The 22541-nt window shown below is 41.0% G+C and overlaps 1 protein-coding gene across 3 annotated transcripts in view; it reads right to left on the bottom strand.

Moving 5' to 3' along the window:
• b3glcta (beta 3-glucosyltransferase a) overlaps positions 1–22160 on the bottom strand; it is a 132346-nt gene extending 110186 nt beyond the window's left edge. For all 3 annotated transcript variants that reach the window (XM_082956140.1, XM_014213563.3, XM_014213565.3), the window contains exon 1: positions 21929–22160. Coding sequence is in view for 2 of the 3 variants with exons in the window: in XM_014213563.3 (XP_014069038.2) it covers positions 21929–21992 (64 nt within the window). In the remaining variant the exon portion in view is untranslated. The remainder of the gene's footprint in view (positions 1–21928) is intronic.
• Positions 22161–22541: the final 381 nt, after the last annotated feature.

Genomic DNA, 22541 nt, shown 5'->3' with positions numbered 1-22541 from the left:
GGACCTCTGGCAGTCTCTATGGGGGTACCACAGGGTTCAATTCTCAGGCCGACTCTTTTCTCTGTATATATTAACGATGTCGCCCTTGCTGCGGGTGATTCCCTGATTCAACTCTACGCAGACGTCACCATTCTGTAAACATCTGGCCCTTCTTTGGACAATGTGTTAACTTGTTATGGATAGGGGGCAGTATTTTCACAGACGGATAAAAAAAACGTACCCGATTTAATCTGATTATTACTCCTGCCCAGAAACTAGAATATGCATATCATTATTAGCTTTGGATAGAAAACACTCCAACGTTTCTAAAACTGTTTGAATGGTGTCTGTGAGTATAACAGAACTCATTTGGCAGGCCAAAACCTGAGAAGATTCCAAACAGGAAGCGCCCTCTCTGACTATTTCTTGGCCTTCTTGATCATCTCTATCCAAAACAGGGGATCTCTGCTGTAACGTGACATTTTCTAACGTTCCCATAGGCTCTCAGAAGGCGCCAGAACATTGAATGATGACTTTGCAGGCCATGGCTGAAAAACAGTAGCGCATTTGGATAGTGGTCGATCTGAGAACAATGAGACTGGGGCGCGTGCACGAGAAGACTCCATGTTTTTATTTTTTCGTCTTTGAACGAAAACAGGGTTTCCCGGTTGGAATATTATCGCTTTTTTACGAGAAAAATCGCATAAAAATTGATTTTAAACAGCGTTTGACATGCTTCGAAGTACGGTAATGGAATATTTTGAATTTTTTGGTCACGAAACGCGCCGGGCGCGTCACCCTTCTTTACCCTTCGGATAGTGTCTTGAACGCACGAACAAAACGCCGCTATTTGGATATAACTATGGATTATTTGGAACCAAACCAACATTTGTTATTGAAGTACAAGTACTGGGAGTGCATTCTGACGAAGAACAGCAAAGGTAATCAAATTTTTCTTATAGTAAATCGGAGTTTGGTGAGGGCCAAACTTGGTGGGTGTCAAAATAGCTAGCCCGTGATGCCGGGCTATCTACTCAGGATATTGCAAAATGTGCTTTCACCGAAAAGCTACTTTAAAATCGGACACCGCGATTGCATAAAGGAGTTCCGTATCTATAATTCTTAAAATAATTATGTTTTTTGTGAACGTTTATCGTGAGTATTTTTGTAAATTCACCAGAAGTGTTCGGTGGGAATGCTAGTTCTGAACGTCACATGCTAATGTAAAAAGCTGGTTTTTGATATAAATATGAACTTGATTGAACAAAACATGCATGTATTGTTTAACATAATGTCCTAGGAGTGTCATCTGATGAAGATCATCCAAGGTTAGTGCTGCTTTTAGCTGTGGTTTGGGTTTATGTGACATTATATGCTAGCTTGAAAAATGGGTGTCTGATTATTTCTGGCTGGGTACTCTGCTGACATAATCTAATGTTTTGCTTTCGCTGTAAAGCCTTATTGAAATCGGACAGTGTGGTTAGATAAAGGAGAGTCTTGTCTTTAAAATGGTGTAAAATAGTCATATGTTTGAAAAATTGAAGTTTTCGGATTTTCGAGGACTTTGTATTTCGCGCCACGCCCATCATTGGATATTGGAGCAGGTGTTCCGCTAGCGGAACGTCTAGATGTAAGATTAACTAACCTCCAAACGAACTTCAATGCCATACAACACTCCTTCCGTGGCCTACAACTGCTCTTAAAACGCTAGTAAAACTAAATGCATGCTTTTCAACCGTTCGCTGCCCGCACCCGCCCGACTAGCATCACTACTCTGGTTGGTTCTGACCTAGAATATGTGGACAACTTCAAATACCTAGGTTTCTGGCTAGAATGTAAACTCTCCTTCCAGACTCATATTAAACATCTCCAATCCAAAAAAATCTAATCTAGAATCGGCTTTCTATTTCGCAACAAAGCCTCCTTCACTCACACTGCCAAACTAACCCTAGTAAAACTGACTATCAATCCTCGACTTCGGCGATGTCATCTACAAAATAGCTTCCAATACTCTACTCAGCAAACTGGATGCAGTCTATCACAGTGCCATCCGTTTTGTTACCAAAGCCCCTTATACCACCCACCACTGAGACCTGTATGCTCTAGTCAGCTGGCCCTCGCTACATATTCGTCGCCAGACCCACTAGCTCCAGGTCATCTATAAGTCTATGCTAGGTAAAGCTCAGCCTTACCTCTGCTCACTGGTCACGATAACAACCCCCACCTGTAGCACGCGCTCCAGCAGGTATATCTCACTGGTCATCCCCAAAGCCAACACCCCCTTTGGCCGCCTTTCCTTCCAGTTCTCTGCTGCCAGTGACTGGAACAAATTGCAAAAATTGCTGAAGCTGGAGACTTATATTTCCCTCACTAACATTAAACAAACATCCGCTATCTGAGCAGCTAACCGATCGCTGCAGCTGTACATAGTCCATCTGTAAATAGCCCACCCAATCTACCTACCTCATCCCCATATTGTTTTTATTTACTTTTCTGCTCTTTTGTTATTGACTGTACGCTTGTTTATTCCATGTGTAACTCTGTGTTGTTGATTGTGTCGCACTGCTTTGCTTTATCTTGGCCAGGTCGCAGTTGTAAATGAGAACTTGCTCTCAACTAGCCTACATGGTTAAATAAAGGTTACACTAAGAGCATAACATTTCTACACCCTCATTTTCTAATTCTAGTCAGACCAATACACAAACAGAGATTCAGTGAAAATAAAAATCTCATTGATTTATCAAGACCAGTCCCCATCTCCGAGACCGCACGGAGATGCTTGGGAATATGGTCACTACAGGGGACCATGTTGTGGGTGTTTCAGGGGAAGGGGGTATATCTGACCTCCACCATCTAGGGCCATGCTGAGAAAGCGGTTAGTTTTGCTAGATTCTTAATGTGTAGGAGCATGTGTATTGGAGTCACTTTTAATTCTTAATTGATCTACCGTTTCTATCATAGGTCACTGTAATCGATGGGGGATCAGGGCAATACCATTCTGCTCACCTGATGAATGTGCACATGGATCATATTCAAACTTTGAAGACTAAGATCGAGTCATTGAAGGCAGACCATCAGAAAGAGAACCATTATTTGAGGGCAGAGACACGGGCGACAGCTGATGCATTGGTTCAGAGTCAGGTGGCATTGGCGGAGAGTCAGGCGGAGAATGACGCGTTGAAGAGGGCAAGGAACGAGATGGAGTCACAGTCCATGCCAGGCACACCTGTGAGCTCTGGAACTCCACCTCCAACAGGAAGAGTCAACATACGTGGCGGATTCATCAGGTCGTCGGTTCACCCTGGCATTTCCATTCCTCTTCTGACAACAGTACTTGACCAACTGCTCACCAGGCACAGCAAGGGCTGTCCGGGCCGTTATGCTGTTCTGCTATTCCAAGGATGTGTAACCGAAGAGAGATACCACAAGTGGGCACAGAATACCAATTGGGATGAATCCCGAGGCAAATGTGGCTTACCAGTGAACCTCTGGGTGTTCATCATTAATACTGTGTCTCAGAAGTTTCTGTCCATGACTGATGCAACACGAAAAAGCATTAAAGAAAGAGTTAATGAGTACTTGAGGTCACCGAGAAAGTCTGGACATGGCCTGCTCTCCCTTATGTAAGGAATTAGGCACTTTCCCATGTTTACTACAGTATGTACTAAAGGCTATGTTTACTTGTCAGACTGCACAGTAGCCTAATAAACAAATGCAGGTGGCTTCTGTCTTCAAAATGCTTCAAATGTTTTATTATCCAAATGTAAAAGCATATACTGTACAGTACTGTATTTCTTCATCAGCATCTTTATGCTTCGTTAAATAAAATAAGGATAAAAATACTCTTTCATACACACACACAGTCATGTTGTACAGCACCATTATGGCTATTAGCAGGACGATATTTTGGCCTTTATGGGTGGCGCACAATTGGCCCAGAGTTTCTCTCCCTCTAAAAACAGAAATAAATGTTTTGGCCTTTACAAATATTATTTTGGCATTTATTCAGATTACAATCACCCTCTTTTTCTTTTAAACAAAATAACCTCCAAAATATTGTTATATATTATCAAGTTGATGACACAGTCATGTAGCCGGCACCTACATAAGCTGAGTGACTCACTCATTCATGGCTTTGGATCAAAATAAATAAGTACAAACATTCTTTCTGATAGTCTTTAATAAATACATGGTTTTATTATCCTGACCTGGACACCATGAACAGTATAATAGCCCATTATAATAGCCCATTCAAAGGCGAAATCCATTAACACCAAGATAATGGAATTCATTGCCCTTGACAATCAACCATTCTCTGTCGTGGATGATGTTGGCTTTCGCCAACTGGTCGAGCACCTCGAGCGCTATTTTTCAGATGTTGCCCTACTGGAGTTACACAGTATTGTTGAAACGCACATCTATGAGCTACTTGCTACTGCTATTAACTTCACAACGGACATTTGGACCAGCGATGTCAGCCCCATGAGCATGCCGAGTCTGACAGCACAGTGGGTCGACGAGGATTCCCTACTGAGGAAAGCCGTATTGCATGTTCAAGAATGTGCTGGTTCTCATACCGCTGCTGCCATTTCAATGGCATTTGAGACCATGTTTGAGACTTGGAAACATGAACACACTCCTAGCTCCATTCGAACAACTGACTCGAGAAATAGGCGAATCAACTGTGTCTGCAGCAGATGTGATACCCTCTGTCATGGCATTGAAACGTCTGGTCAACATAACTGCCGACACAGACCATTGGGTTAAAACTTGCAAAAGTACTCTACTAGAGGCTGTGAACAAGTGATTCGGTGGCATTCTCTCTGAGCCTCTTTACTGTGTCGCCACCATGCTCGATGCTAGGTACAAGGACCGCTACTTCGATGCAGACAAGAAACAGGGTTTACGTGAAATGTTACAGACACAGCTGGACAAGATGGAAACGGACACAGTGACAGTGCGCAACGAGGAAGAGAGGCCACGGACAGACCGAGCTGAAACTTCACTGCTTGACATGCATGATGAATTCCTGGTTGAGACTGAACAAATGAACAACGAAACAGCACAGCAAGTAAGTGAAAGAAATAGGTTTTATTATGTTTTATGTAAATGCCAACAAAATAACTTTTTGGTCTCTGTGTGCATTTCAACTATTTCACTGAACTAGAATGTTTAAAAGGCCGCTAAAATTATAAATAAAATCGGTATAGTTTTTTTTGGCAAGGAAAATATTGGATATCAATATTGGACAAAAATGTAATATCAGTGTATCCATAACTGACACCTACAGTATAGCTGAAACACACACAATCCTACAGTATGGCTAACAAACACACACCGCCCTGAAGTACGGCTGAAACATACTGACACCTACAGTATAGCTGTAACACACAGTCCTACAGAATGGCTGAAATACACACACACACACACAGTCCTGAAGTAAGGCTGAAACACACTGACACCTACAATATAGCTGAAACACACAGTCCTACAGTACGGCTGAAATACACACACACACACACACACACACACACACAGTCCTGAAGTAAGGCTGAAACACACTGACACCTACAGTATAGCTGAAACACACAGTCTTACAGTATGGCTGATCTTGGCAATGAAGCCCTTTATCTACTTCCCCAGAGTCAGATGAACTTGTGGATACCATTTGTATGTCTCTGCGTGATGTTTAAAGGTAGTTGCTAACTAGCGTTAGCACAATTTCTAACTAGCATTAGCGCATAGACTGGAAGTCTATGGTAACTGCTAGCACGCTAGTCATTGCGCTAACGCTAGTTAGCATTGGCTCACGTAACTACCTCTAACTTCCTTTAAACTGGATGCAGAGACAAAAATGGTATCCGAGTTCATCCGACTAGGGCAATAGATACAGTAAAGGGTGTCATTGCCAAAATCCCAAAGTATCCCTTTAACCACTATGAAATTTTATCATAAATATGACGTGAACGGCCAAATTCTGAAATTACAAAATGGGCAAAATGTATTTACATTTAGATTTTTGTCATTTAGCAGATGCTCTTATCCAGAGCGTCTTACAGTAGTGAATTCATACATTTCATGCATTTTTTGTACTGGCCCCCCATGGGAATCGAACCCACAACCCTGGTGTTGCAAACACCATGCTCTACCAACTGAGCCACAGGGAAGGCTGTGGCTATCTGAGCACCATTGCATATGATTGTTAAGAGGATCGCAAAAACATGAAAAAAAATAAGGGTTTTCACTTGCGTTTTTAATAGCACACAGAGAGGAGGCCAATTTCACTTCCAGCTTGTCTTGTTTCAGTTGATCGGCTTAGAGAGAAGGGGTGTTACAGTAGCATGTAAATTATTCCAAAGATAAACTACAAAAGTTGGGTGTGTGAAATCCCAGTCTTGTTGAATAGTTGAGAAATGGGAAGCGGTCTAAAATCCACTTAATGATGGATTAATCAGAGTAAGAAACACAAACAACCCAGCCCAGCTTCCTGCAGGAATACATCAAAGTTCACTCCCCATTCTGCTACATCTGTCGAAACTTGCCATCTTTTCATGGCAGTCCCTAGAGAAAGATGGGCAAAGACAGACAGAGGGGGGAAAGCCATTTGAATTGCACATGCTCGGCGTGCACTGCCTGCATGATGCCACTAGTGCTACTGATAAGCACCTCACTACACACCCTGCAGTAAAATGAGGTTAGCCTTGTTGTTTTCAACAATGTCTCCACTCTCTAACTCACAATGAGAGAGACAGCTCAGTACTCACTTTGATATTTTAGCAATGAACATGGTCTAAGAGAGGGAAACTATGTTTGAAAGCTTTTCAAGTGTCACCGCATTTCATGCATGCGTGACCTCCTGTGCCTCAAAGCCATTTCCTCTGACTGGTCGTGATGACAACATTTGTTCAGCTGGTTGCCCTTTTATTTCTCAGTGCAACAGCAAACCTTTTAAGAATGCCACCTTATTAGAACTGTTTTCACCTTCAATCCACAGTGAGAGGACTAGGAATATTTTCAATACCCATGAAAAATGCAGTGTTAGTGTTAAGGTCAGGGGAAAACCAACAAGGTAAGACCTATTTCATGAAAATGTATTGATTTTGTGAGAACGTCATATCTATCATGGTTGGTGGCACACACAAACTCGCACGCAAAAGTAAAAATATAGAATGAATCATGCTGCTGAACAAGAAGATAAGCATGAACTACACTGGGTTCTATACTAGGATGAGGGAAAGAGCTTTATGTTAAAACACTGACTATCACCAGGGGTTAGAAGTACGCTTGGGGTCATTGTCCATTTGGAAGACCCATTTGCGACCAAGCTTTAACTTCTTGACTGATGTCTTGAGATGTTGCTTCAATATATCCACATACTTTTCCTGCCTCATGATGCCATCTATTTTGTGAAGTGCACCAGTCCCTCTTGCAGCAAAGCACCCCCACAACATGATGCTGCCACCCCCGTGCTTCACAGTTGGGATGGTGTTCTTTGCCTTGCAAGCTTCCCCCTTTTTCCTCCAAACAAAACGATGGTCATTATGGCCAAACACTAATATTTTTTTTTCAACAGACCAGAGGACATTTCTTCAAAAAGTACGATCTTTGTCCCCATGTGCAGTTGCAAATCGTAGTCTGGCTTTTTTATGGCAGTTTTGGAGCAGTGGCTTCTTCCTTGCTGAGTGGCCTTTTAGGTTATGTCGATATAGGACTCGTTTTACTGTGGATATAGATACTTTTGTACCAGTTTCCTCCAGCATCTTCACAAGGTCCTTTGCTGTTGTTCTGGGATTGATTTGTACTTTTCGCACCAAAGTACATCCATCTCTAGGAGACAGAACGCGTCTCCTTCCTGAGGGGTATGACGGCTGTGTGGTCCCATGGTGTTTATACTTGCGTACTATTGTTTGTACAGATGAACGTGGTACCTTCAGGCATTTGGATATTGCTCCGAAGGACGAACCAGACTTGTGGAGGTCTACAATTTTTTTTCTGAGGTCTTGGCTGATTTCTTTTGATTTTCCCATGATGTCAAGCAAAAAGGCACTGAGTTTGAAGGTAGGCCTTGAAATACATCCACAGGTACACCTCCAATTGACTCAAATGATGTCAATTAGCCTATCAGAAGCTTCTAAAGCCATGACATAATTTTCTGGAATTTTCCAAGCTGTTTAAAGGCACAGTCAACTTAGTGCATGTAAACTTCTGACCCACTGGAATTGTGATACAGTGAATTATAAGTGAAATAATCTGTTTGTAAACAATTGTTGGAAAAACTACTTGTGTCATGCACAAAGTAGATGTCCTAACCGACTTGCCAAAACTATAGTTTGTTTACAATAAATTTATGGAGTGGTTGAAAAACGAGTTTTAATGACTCTAACCTAAGTGTATGTAAACTTCCAACTTCAACTGTACATACACAGTGCATTTGGAAAGTAATCAAACCCCTTCACTTTTAACACATTGTTACGTTAACGCCTTATTCTAAAATTGCTTACGTTGTTTATTTTTCTCATCAATCTACACACAATAACCCATAATGATAAGCAAAAACAAGTACATTTTGTATTGCACATTTATAAATAAAAAAACAGAAATATCACATTTACACAAGTATTCAGACCCTTTACTAAGTACTTTGTTGAAGCACCTTTGGCAGCGATTACAGCCTTTAGTCTTCTTGGGTATGACGCTACAAGCTTGGCACACATGAATTTGGGGAGTTTCTCCAATTCTTCTCTGCAGATCCTCTCAAGCTCTGTCAGGTTGGATGGGGAGGGTCGCTGCACAGCTATTTTCAGGTCTCTCAAGAGATGTTCGATTGGGTTCAAGTCCGGGCTTTGGGTGGGCCACTTTGATGTTTTCATCAAAGATCTCTCTGTGCTTTGCTCAGTTCATCTTTCTCTCGATCCTGACTAGTCTCCCGTCCCTGCCGCTGAAAAACATCCCCACAGCATGATGCTGCCACCACCATGCTTCACCGTAGGGATGGTGCAAGGTTTCCTCCAGGCGTGACGCTTGGCATTCAGGCCAAAGAGTTCAATCTTGGTTTCATCAGACCAGAGAATCTTGTTTCTCATGATCTGAGAGTCCTTTAGGTGCCTTATGGCAAACTCCAAGCGGACTGTCATGTGCCTTTTACTGAGCAGAGGCTTCCGTCTGTCCACTCTACCATAAAGGCCTGATTGGTGGAGTGCTGCAGAGATGGTTGTTCTTCTGAAAGGCTCTGTCAGAGTGACCATAGGGTTCTTGGTCACCTCCCTGACCAAGGCCCTTCTCCCCTGATTGCTCAGTTTTGGCTGGGCGACCAGCTCTAGGAAGAGTCTTGGTGGTTCCAAACTTCTTCCATTTAAGAATGAAGGAGGCCACTGTGTTCTTGGGGACCTTCAATGCAGTAGACATTTTTTTGGTATCCTTCCCCAGATCAGTGCCTCGACACAATCCTGTCTTGGAGCTCTACGGACAATTCCTTGGACCCCATGGCTTGGTTTTTGCTCTGACATGCACTGTCAACTGTGGGACCTTTAAGACAGGTGTGTGCCTTTCCAAATCATGTTCAATCAATTGAATTCAACACAGGTGGACTCCAATCAAGTTGTAGAAACATCTCAAGGATGATAAAAGGAAACAGGATGCGCCTGAGCTCAATTTCGAGTCTCATAACAAAGGGTTCGAATACTTATGTAAATAAGGTACTTCTGTTTTGCAGCTAATAAATTAGCAAACATTTATAAAAACCTGTTTTTGCTTTGTCATTATGGGGTATTGTGTGTAGTTTGAGGAGGGAAAACATTTATTTAATACATTTTAGAATAAGGCTGTAACGTTAACAAAATATAGAAAAAGTAAAGGGGTCTGAATACTTTCAGAATGCACTGTATATATAGTGTATATATATACAGTACCAGTCAAATATTTGGACAACCCTACTCATTAAAGGTTTTTATTTTTATTTTGACTAATTGTCTACATTGTAGAATAACAGTGAAGACATTAAAAACTGGTCTCTGTTCTAATGAAATAACACATATGGAATCATGTAGTAACCAAAAAAGTGTTAAATCAAAATATATTTAATATTTAACATTCTTCAAAGTAGCCACCCTTTGCCTTCATGACAGATTTGCACACTCTTGGCATTCTCTCAACCAGCTTCATGAGGTAGTCACCTGGAATGCATTTCAATTAACACGTGTGCCTTGTTAAAAGTTAATTAGTGGAATTTCTTTCCTCCTTAATGCGTTTGAGCCAATCAATTGTTTTGTGACAAGGTAGGGGTGATATACATTAGATAGCCCTATTTGCTAAAAGACCAATGCACTAAGATTAGGTCTTAGTGCATTCTGTAAACATGTATACAATGACTGTACAAAACATTACGAACACTTGCTCTTTCCCTGACATAGACTGAACAGGTGAATCCAGGCAAAAGCTGTGATCCCTTATGATGTCACTTGTTAAATTCACTTCATAAATCAGTGTAGATGAAGGGGAGAAGACAAGTTAAATAATATTTTGTTACACTTTGAGACAAATGAGATGTGTGCCATTCTGAGGGTTAATCGGTAAGACTAAAGTTTTAAGTGTCTTTGAACGGGGAATGGTAGAAGGTGCCAGGTGCACCGGTTTGAGTGTCAAGAACTGCAACGCTGCTGGGTTTTTCACATTCAACCGTTTCCTGTGTGTATCAAGAATGGTCCACCACCCAAAGGACATCCAGCCAACTTGACACAACTGTGGAAAGCATTGGAGTCAACATTAAAGTCCATGATCCTGATGAATTGAGGCTGTAAATCCTCAGATTTAGCCTAGGCCTAGTTCAAAGTTAGATGCAGTGTGGACATAATGGGTTGTGTCACGCGAGAAGTCTCCCACTGCCGATCATAAATAATGCTGTAACATCAAAATATATGTTCTCTCGTCAGGTGCTGTGCCCGGGGCTATGAATCTAGGTCAGTGTCACTGGTAATTAATAGGAACACTCACACCAAGGCCAACTTTTAGTTTGTTTGACTCATGTTAAAAGTCATCAGACAAGATGCAGGATCTTGCAATAACCTTTCCCTCAAGAAGTTAAAGAACCTTGATTAAGAAAAATAAATCCTGTCAATAGTTAGGCTAATGAGCTGGGTTAGGTGACTTAAAGTTAAGATACCTCCATCTTCATTGAAGGCCTACCCTGTGATATTTACGACCATTTTTGACTATTTAAATGAGAATCGGAGAGAGAATTGAGAATCAGAGCTGCTTGAAGCGCAACTTTTACAGGGAAACTAAATTAAAGGAACAATATGTAATATTTTCTGGATATTTCAATTTAAGATATACCCATTTACTCGTAAAAAAATATAGTTTAATGCTCATAGATGCGGGAAGTTTTTGAGTAGGGGATACTGACCGAATGAATGAATGAATCACCTTTATAATAAAGCATTGCATGCAGACTAACGATAAAATTCCTAATGTGATGAGTAGCTTAAGCAAAGGACAAGATTCAGTAACAGTATCAATGTAGCCTAAGTTAATTTAATAATGAGTGTTTGCAAAAAGCCTGTTGTGAAAGGTGCACACATTGCTTTGTACATCATAATTACACTGAACAAAAATATAAACGCAACATGCTGCAATTACAAAGATTTTACTGAGTTACAGTTTCTATAAGGAAATCAGTCAATTTAAATAAATTCAATAGACCCTAATCTATGGATTTCAAATGACTGGGAATACAGATATAGATCTATTAGTCACAGACACCTTACAAAAAAAAGTAGGGTCGTGGATCAGAAAATCAGTCAGTATCTGGTGTGACTACCATTTTCCTAATGCAGTACGACACATCTCCTTCACATAGAGTGAATCAGGCTGTTGATTGTGGCCTATGGAATGTTGTCCCACTCCTCATCAATGGCTGTGAGAAGTTACTGGATATTGGCAGGAACTGGGACAAATTGTCGTACACATCGATCCAGAGAGTCCCAAACATGCTCAATGGGTATCATGTCTGGTGAGTATGCAGGCCATGGAAGAACTGGGACATTTTCAGCCTTCCAGGATTGTGTACAGATCCTTGCGACATTATCATTACACATGAGGTGATTGCAGTGGATGAATGGAACGACAATGGGCCTCAGGATCTCGTCACAGTGTATCAGCCGAAGCAGCTGCGGACACTAGCAGCACCAGGATTCACCTTCTAGCGTACTACAGCTCTCTCTCAGCCGCAGCAGCTGCAGACACTAGCGGCACCAGGATTCACCTTCTAGCGTACTACAGCTCTCTCTCAGCCGCAGCAGCTGCAGACACTAGCGGCACCAGGATTCACCTTCTAGCGTACTACAGCTCTCTCTCAGCCGCAGCAGCTGCAGACACTAGCGGCACCAGGATTCCAATATTGGCTGGGCCAGAGAAATTTGTGGCCATGATTAAACATATTTTTCCGATGATTGACATTTTTTAAATTGCGATACGAATAGGCTGATGATGATCCACAAGACCAGTATCAGAAGAAGCCCATATTCGAATGGCATCTGTTAACGCTGATACATCCTAACAAAATACATCCTATGACCACCCTGCGGCTGCTAATGTGCCTTGTTGGACCTTGTAAACTATCGAACGTAGACCCATAACTGATCCCAATGTTTTCCTAATCAAACATGCATTCAAAACACGGGTCTTTTGAGCGATTACTGAAATGGATGTTTGCCAGAAATTCAAGTTATTTATTTATTTGTTATTTTATTTAAAAAATAAAGTGCTTGACCATGTTTAAAGGCGGTGTTGGGAAAAGTTGATGCAATCAAAGTAACCAGGAGTGGTATGGTATGTATCTAAAGAGCAAAAGGAGCGTGCATTGGGACTCGCAAAATTATCAACGCATGAAGTGGGCGGCTTTGATTTCCGGAACAGGGCACTGGTAAAAGGTGTTGTTATCGTTGGCGTTCCATTGGACATTGATAATCAATATCTTAGGCAACAAATTCCAGGAAAAGTTAAATGCACGTTGCTTGACCTGTATGGAGAATGGGAAAAAGGAGCAAAGTGTATCTGTATGATTGATGTTTGATGAGTATTTACCAACATATGTAAAGTTGGGATATATAAGATACAATGCAAGAAGTGTAAAAAGTTTGGCCATGTGTCAAGTGTTTGCAGATGTAAGTGTATGGAAGGAATATGTTATTGAAGAGTCTGTGAATGTAAAATGTTGCAACTGTGGTGGGGATCATATTTCCGAATTCCCTGAGTGCCCTGTTACATGGAACCCAAACCAGCTGCGCGCATGATTGTGCATCAATTGATTTTGCCCCCCCACACCAAACGCAATCACGACACACAGGTTAAAATATCAAAACAAACTGTAAACCAATTATATTAATTTGGGGACAGGTCGAAAAGCATTAAACATTTATGGCAATTTAGCTAGCTAGCTTGCACTTGCTAGCTAATTTGTCCCGGGATATAAACATCGAGTTATTTTACCTGAAATGCACAAGGTCCTCTACTTCGCCAATTAATCCACACATGAAACGGTCAACCGAATCGTTTCTAGTCATCACTCCTCCTTCCAGGCTTTTTCTTCTCTTGACTTTATATTGCGATTGGCAACTTTCATACTGACCTCGTTCGTCTTTCAGTCACCCACGTGGGTATAACCAATGAGGAGATGGCACGTGGGTACCTACTTCTATAAACCAATGAGGCGATGGGAGAGGCAGGACTTGCAGCGCGATCTGTAGCCACAACTGAACTGAACTATTCTATTGTTGGCGCGTGCGAGCAGTGTGGGTGCAATAATTGAATATATATATAGATTTCTACATTTATTATGCAACGCTCGCACACACGATGCAGTCAGCCTGTTAGGGTGAAAGAGGTTGAAGTGTCAAGGGTCAGGGCTGTACAGCAAATCTCCTATATGGAGGTGGTGAAGAGAGTTTAAGGGGCAAGAGGCTACAGTTCTGAAGATATGGCGGTGGATGCACCGCAACCAGTTGCAAATGGTCTACGTCAATCAAGAGATCTGGATACACTTATTGTGAAGAAGGTGGATTTTGTAGCATTTATAGCCACAGTTATTAATTGTACTCCAAGAAGTCCAAGAAGCTGGACATCATTATATTTGCAGGGACCTGATTAAAATAGAAAAGCAGGCTGATTTAGTTTTATTTCGTTATTGATCATTTGTATGGAATTGTTTTTTTTTGTGTTTTTACTCCGCATTTTTTCCTTTTCGGATCTTTATTATCCACCTGTACAGTACGTGGCGGAATGCACATATAATTGTTGTGAACGCCATTATACCAAAGAAGAAAAAGTGCATTTGTTGTACCTCGACCACGAAACACTTCAGTCTCTGCATGGTCAATGCAGCACATGCAACAATGTTGATGACAACCATACTGTTTTCACTTTGCTTCTTAATATAAATCCACTAGCGTTCTATAATTACACTACTAGTTTGTGTTTCTTATATCTGCAAACAACTAGTTTCTCCTTTCTTAGCAAGTTGGGCCTAAATCTTGTTAGCCGCTAATGTTAATCGCTAGCTAGGTAATAAATGTACTGCGTCAGAGCAAACATAATTAGCTATTCAACCTGATAATACCAGACCTAAATCTAGCCCAATGACCGCTCAAATATATCCAATAAAGAGTTTGAGTGATGAAAATTGGACAGAGGGTCTTAATCTCTGTGCAAGAAACACGGACGAACTTCAAAAAACAAATGTTAGGATATTTTCTGTCAATTGTGCAGTTATTATATGCCAGATATTTGCAAGATTGACTTGTCATTTCAATAGGCATAGGCTACTGACTAATTCAACTTTACTATGGTTTGCTGAGCTAGATGCAGGTATCCTATAGCCCCCTAATAGGCCAACATCTAATTTCAGGGAAATATCCAAAATGAAACTGACATTAAATGTGGAGAATGATACACTTGCAATAAAACTGTGAACATTATCACAATTGATACCTTACAATTTAATTAACTAAACATGACTATTAATAATTGCACAAGGCTACAACTAAAATCTACTGAAGCTATAGGCTATTTATTAAATCGGTTTGCCAGCTCCAGGTAGGCTACACAAGTGGCACAAATTGATTTTCAATGGCTGGCTGCGGCGATATCGTCACTTCAGGCTACAGTAGCCTAGAACTGCATATAAAGTAATAGCCTACTCGATGGCCAACAAATGCAACTGTATCATTCTCCACATTTAATGTCAGTTTCATTGTGGAATTTTTTCCCATAACAGAAGCACGCGAGAGTTCCATAACTTCCATTTAAAATGTCCACTTGCTCAGCGCTCGAGAACCAAGAATTGCACATGCGGAAAACCCTTCCGTTTATATGGTTTTCAATAAGAAAAACCAACATTAAAATGCGGTTTACTTTGAGCTACCACAATTTACTTTATCTACACATTCTAGTGCGCCTAAAGTTGTTTTCCAGTTTTTAGCGCAGTTATATCAGTTCTACCGTGTTCATATGTTTTATGGCAAAAGGGTTGAAAATGGGTGTCTGCACACTGGCAATCTAAATAGCCTACCTACAACTGGTAAAAAGTTTTCACTACATGCACTGGTGCTGCACGGCTGGCTGCTGCAATTCTCTCTCGAACCAGTGCTCTCGACACACACAATTTTGTCCATATCACCCAGCCCTACATTATTGCATGTTAAATGTTTCTGATAAGTGATAGATGACAAACAAATAAATGAGCTACCACCTCCACTTGCCTAGCTAGAGATCAATTAACCAAATATACAGACAGGGATACAGTAAAAACAAAATCACATTGATTGATTATTAGACAAGTCACAAGCTTTTGGTCAGGAGTACGACATGATTGATTATCAGACAAGCTTTTGGTCAGGTGTAGGACAGGCTGCTTGTTATGCTACATAACATGGTAGAAAATGTTTCTGATCAGCTAATATATAAGCAAACTAGAGTAAAGATGATCATGAGCACTCACCTCAACTTAGCTAACATTTAACCAGCATAATTGTTACCAAATAGCCAAACGGAGATTCAGTGAATGCTAAAATCTGACATTGATTGATTTATCAATACGAGTCCCCCATGCTTGTCCCAAAGCAGTGCAATAGTGCTGTCCCAAACAAAACAGTGCTGAAATGATCATCTAGGTGACCACACATGACTATTGCTTTAAATTAGTATAACGGTAGAATATGACTTTGGGAGTTTCCTTTCAATCGAGTACAGCTTTAACTGAATGAACAAAGACGCAATGCAATATGGAATTTTATTAAATAGTTTGAGGAATGGCGTCGTGTCCGAGGGAAGATCGTCAAAGACAGATGATGTGATGGCAGGTAGCCCTATGCGGGTCTACTGGCATCGAAACCCCCAGCTGGGGGAAAGGAGTTCCAATGACAGACCTTAAGGTTATTATAGCTGGTGGTGGCTGTGGAGGTGGATGGTTGTCAAAAACTGTTGCTGAAAAACAGCAAGTGAGAGAACAAATATAAATACATCCCAAGATTTACAAATGATAGCCCCCACTGAGTGCAAACCAGATGGGAAGGCGTATCGCTGCAGAATACTGTGGTAGCCATGCTGGTTAAGTGTGCCTTGAATTCTAAATAAATCACAAACAGTGTCACCAGCAAAGCACCCCCACACCTCCTCCTCCATGCTTCACGGTGGGAACCACACATGCGGAGATCATCCGTTCACCTACTCTGCGTCTCACAATGACACGGTGGTTTGTACCAAAAATCTCAACTTTGGACTCATCAGACCAAATGACAGATTTACACTAGTCTAATGTCCATTGCGCTTGTTTCTTGGCCCAAGCACATCTCTTCTTCTTATTAGTGTCCTTTAGTAGTGGTTTCTTTGCAGCAATTTGACCATGAAGGCCTGATTCACACAGTCTCCTCTGAACAGTTGATGTTGAGATGTGTCTGTTACTTGAAGTCTTTGAAGCAATTTTCCGGATTGACTGACATTCGTGTCTTAAAGTAATGATGGATTGTCGTTTCTCTTTGATTATTTGAGCTGTTCTGGCCATAATATGGACTTGGTCCTTAACCAAATAGGGCTATATTCTGTATACCACCCTTACCTTGTCACAACACAACTGATTGGCTCAAACACACTAAGGAAAGCAATTCCACAAATTAACTTTTAAGGCAAACCTGTTAATAGAAATGCATTCCAGGTGACTACATCATGAAGCTGGTTGAGAGAATGCCAAGAATGTGCAAAGCTGTCATCAAGGCAGAGGGTGGCTACTTTGGAAGAGTCTGAAATATTTTTTTATTTAACTAGGCAAGTCAGTCAAGTACAAATTCTTATTTTCAATGGTGGCCTAGGAACAGTGGGTTAACTGCCTTGTTCAGGGGCAGCACAACAGATTTGTACCTTGTCAGCTCGGGGATTCGATCTTGCAACCTTTCGGTTACTAGTCCAACGCTCTAACCACTAGGCTACACTGCCACCCCATATAAAATATACTTTGATTTGTTTAGCACTTTTTTGGTTACTATGTGTTATTTCATAGTTTTGATGTCTTCACTATTATTCCACAATGTAGAAAATAGTAAAAATAAAGAAAAACCCTGGAATGAGTAGATGTGTCTAAACTTTTGACTGGTACTGTACATTATAAGCAAGAATTTGATACATGCATGCCTTCACTTGCATTAGCCTACTTTATTACAATATTACATTATTTTCGTCATTCAATCGATCATAGCACAACTGTCTTATACTATCATACTCCAAAATCTCAGATGTTTATGTTTTTGTTGAGTCCTCTCTGAGTCTTTGCAAACAAACAATAGCACCAAAATATATTTAAGGTGAGTTTTCCCCTCTCTGCGCTTTTTCTAGGCCTAATGGCTGTTTCCTCGTCTCCTCACTTCACTGCATAGTTTTCCACACCATTTTAAATCAATATACTGCTCTGTTTTCTAGAAATCTGGCTTTTTTTTCAGACTCATTTCATTTCTGTGATGTTGGACCAGGGCTTGGGCTTCAGCACACCAGGCTTGGATTGGACCAGTCTCATATTTTCAGGCCCAATGAGAACTCTAATGGGGAGTTGAAGGGAATCAAGGGACTGTGATTCCAGTCGAGTTGTGCTTCCTTTTGCTGTGTCAATTATGGTTCTCTCATCTTGCTGATATCCCTAGCCCTTCTTGGTCAAATCTCCTCTCCACTTCTGATTGCAACAAATCCACCACTTCAAAGAACTCTCATCTCCATCTGAGTTCTCCTGCATTGTGTGCCACCACTTCAGTCTCCATTGTCTGGCGATAGCGGGCTGGGGTTCTGCTCACTCTGTGGGGCGCGTTGTCTGTGGGCATCTTGAGGCCGATTTGGATAGCACATGCCATCACCTTGGTCATAAATGGCTGTCATTGTTATAATTTTAATTTGGACATTGTTCAATTTGATTGATGTTACATGTCATATTAGCACATTAGTGTGTATGTCTTGCATGTGTTTTATCCTTGTGTTCTCTATGTGTGTCATTCATTTAATTAAAATAAATATAATACAAACCTTGGCTGTCATCTCCTCCACGACACGGTCATCTCTCAGTGCCCTTTTTATTGCAACAATACAAAATTATTACACCTCATCTGCAAGGGGTGCTAGCATTTTGCCATTTCACCACAGCAACCCTACTTCCCGTGGCTATGGGCTTGGGTGATATACGTTTTATACCGTATACCTTGGGTATTTCGAAATACCGACGGTATAATTTTCAATACCGTTTAAAAAAGATATTTTAATTGCTTTGGGGGGAGGAGGGGTTGGGGCCACCCACACCTCGCGGGAGTTGCGTGTTACGCCACGGCTTATAACTAACTATAAGTATCGTATAACGATAAGAAATCTAAGATGAATCAAATTAATTATATCCAGCTCAGGGCTCCAGCTATGCATTTGGTTTGCTAACTTGCTAGCTAAGTGGCTAGATGTCAAGATCAAGCTTATTGGTTACAACCGAGACATTCAATCCCCAAGATCCCTGTTGCCTAAATTGTTTTGTGTGTAAAAAAAAGTTATAATTATAGCGCCCGTGTGCACTTTCCGTAATACCGTAAACCCCGGTATGGTGCAGAAACTGGATGACGGTATGAAAATCTAGATACTGCACAACCCTAATGTTAATGCCTTATGATCCTAGCACAACTGTCTTATCCTATCATACTCCAAAATCTCAGATGTTTATGTTTTTGTTGAGTCCTCTGAGTCTTTGCAAGCAAACAATAGCACCAAAATATATTTAAACCTGGAATCCTTAATGGTGAAACTGCCACATCCGTTTGGGATATAAACAACAAAGAATGTATTACAAAAACGAACACAGTTTGTTTTCCCTCGGACATCATTGCTCACGCAATAGAACAGCAGAATATGTACTGCACTTTTTTTTTAACCACACTTCTCAACGCACCTCACCTCCATTTCATCCACAAAAAATAAACAATAACAAAGTTGCTGGGGCTGTACTTTTTTACTGATTAGTTCCCCTCTGTTTATTTCGCACTCAAACATCCACATGGACAACCACACACTATGTGGGCGTGGACAACGACATATACACCGAGCAACCCCCCCTTCCAATACAACTGTAGGATTCTCAAATCCAAACAAGGAGAGTTCTCAATCCCCAGGGGAAAAAAACAGAACCAATCAAAACTCAAGCCAATTTCTGTGTGAATAGTGCACCAACAAACTGACTCTTCACTGTGTACCACGTGAGTCCAGTTAGCCAGGCTATGCATCCATAGCTCCGTCTATGAAATTGAAAGTGGTTACATTTTCTCATCCCTCAGTTTTTTACTTAACTAAGTGGCAGGGTCAGGCTGATCGGGCTTTTGACACAGATCTGCTTGAACCACAGCAAGGCAATGATCTGCTCATACGTAGGTAGGAGCCGGAACAGCTCATAGGAGCAGGAACCATATCCTGTTTCTGTAGCGTGAGGCAGCTTGATGTACAAGTACACCCCCTGGACAGGATGCTAGTCTATCGTAGGACCTTACCCCGGCCAATCAATCTGCTGAGTGCCAAGCAGAGACGCATTGGGACCCATTTTTTACAGTCTTTGGTATGACTAGGCCAGGGATCGAACTCCCAATCTCAGGCAGGACAATAACCACAAGGAAGTGAGTTGGTTGCCCACACAATAGGTTAATCTACAAAACTGTGGTGTTACAGATACATTCTTGTAAAATCTACTCCGTTCACTTATGCCATTCAACAATTACATTAATGCTCATGAAGCTGTTAGTAACAACAGTACAGCGTGGACAATTGGTGAGATAATCTGTAACCACTATGGTGAATAAAGAATAGCAGACCTGGGTTAAAATCTTATTTGATTAAATGCCGACAAGAGCAGAAATTCAATTTTTTTCAGCTGAAAGACGCTGCCCATAGCTTAGCCTACACGTGATGTTGCACAAGAATTTAAGTCAATAAGTCATTGTTTTTAGTCAAAGTATGATATATTTGTGGTTGAAGTGGAAAATCTGTAGTGGAAACTTCTGATATTTTCCATGCCAATGCCGTGTGTTTCCCATGATATGACATGCTAATACTTTTCAGTCTATGTTTATTTTGAGGGCTGGGTTTTATTTGAATGTTACCACCCACCAGCATGGCATTGTTTATTAATCAGAAACACCAGCAAAGTTATTCCTCTTCACAAGTTGCAACTGAGCTAAGCAATATAATAGATCATCTTTAGCTGAGCCAAACAGCTTTTCACCATAGCCTACACTTGGCTGCCTGAGCCATGCAACAAATTAAAACATGTTTTAAAACCTCCACTTTTATACCAACAAATTATTACAATCCAATGGATAGCGTCAAGAACTATGCTTAATCTGTGTCCAGGAAACCTGCCCCTCAAAGTATTTAAAGATATCAAATAGTATTTGAACCCAGGTTTGCTGAATAACATTCTTATTTAACAAATATTATTTAGTCAGGTTCATGGATCTTGATCATATTGATACCTATGGGTCATACATGCTTATGACAAGTCTTACAATGCATAACCACATCATAATGCATTATTCCTGGCTGCAGTCTTTAGGTATTGCTAATCTGTTACCTGAACTTTTATTGGCAGAATAATAATGCAATAGGAGACCTAATTTACAGTTAGCCGCTGTGCTGCTGTAATAGCCTGGCGGCAATTACAGCAATTCGTCGCACATGCATGCATCACGTTTTGAGCTATTGGGCGGAGTAATCAATTAATACAATGTAGCTATTCAAACGTAACCGCACAGTTACAATTTTAAAAGTAATTTTCACAGAATGTAAGCTAACTTGCACACCATACACTAAGCACTCAGCAGCCAGCAAAACACTGGGGCGTATTCATTACAGAAACCGTTTACCGTAAGAACCAAACGGAAGCAAACAGAGCCAAAGCCAGAGTTTATATTGGACAAATTAATTGAGGTCCCTCCCCGTTTCGTTCCGTTGACTCCCGTTTAAGAAACGTTTTGCAACAGAATCGGCGTAAAGAATATGCCCCTGGTCAGGAAGTTTAGAATGTAGTCAATATACAGTAGCTAGCTTCCACAGCTTATATGTTCTCAGCTGTCGTAGTAAAAACATGCGTTTTTGCAATTCACAATGAACTAAAGAAACAATTTAACACCAGCAGTTGTTAACGAATGTGTAGCTTATCCATTTAGGAGTTTCTAAGTTCCTAACCTGATGCAAATATGTGCAATGTCCAGTCATTTGCTGACTAGCTACATGGCTAGCTAGCGTTAGCTCTTCCAAGATGTGCAACACGGTGTCTCCATAACAAGACATGGAGCCACCGTGCTTGCTCTACTCCCTGCTTAAAGCAGCCACTTGCCACATAAAGCAAGAGTAAAATGTGTATAACTCCAAATAGAACGGTAAGTCAAACAATACTTACCGAACGACAGAAAAATGAAATAAAAACCAACTGTGTGTCCGATATCTGGGTTGTCAGGGATCATCGTGTAAGACGGAGAGACGCTGAAGTGTGTGGAAGTAAGCTGTTGACAGCCTCCGGTGTGGCTTTGACAGTGTTTGTAATGGAATGCTTTACTTTACCCACAATCTTTCGGACTAAAGGGGACGCGATTGTTGTCATCTTCCCCGCCTCTGGTGTGGCTCAGGCTCGCGCTCTTGTGGCCAAATGCTGCACTGTTCATAGTCGTGCGGACTAGGCTACAATAACACAAGCACTTCGTATTTTTTGGTGGACACAATTGTATCTATTAAAACTTTAAAAGCAAAACAAAATGAAATGTAAAATGCTATCTTTATTTATATTAATATTTGACTAGATGATAGCCTGCACAAATAGCTTTGCAACATAGGCTAAGCATACACGCTTCATTAGGCCTATTTATTATAACATTCTATACAATAGATTTCGATAGCTACAGTCAACATGTCTACAATAACGGAGATTCAATCAATCTCTATGTCTGTAGGGGTAGTGCTGAAATATTTAGGCCTCAATCGGGGTTCCCTGGAAACATGACCCCATTTGCCCCATA

The sequence above is a fragment of the Salmo salar genome, chromosome 09, assembly GCF_965601325.2.
Source record: "Salmo salar chromosome 09, fSalSal1, whole genome shotgun sequence".
Lineage (NCBI taxonomy): Eukaryota > Metazoa > Chordata > Actinopteri > Salmoniformes > Salmonidae > Salmo > Salmo salar.
Note: the sequence above shows the minus strand (reverse complement) of the source record. Positions and strands in the feature narration are given on the sequence as shown.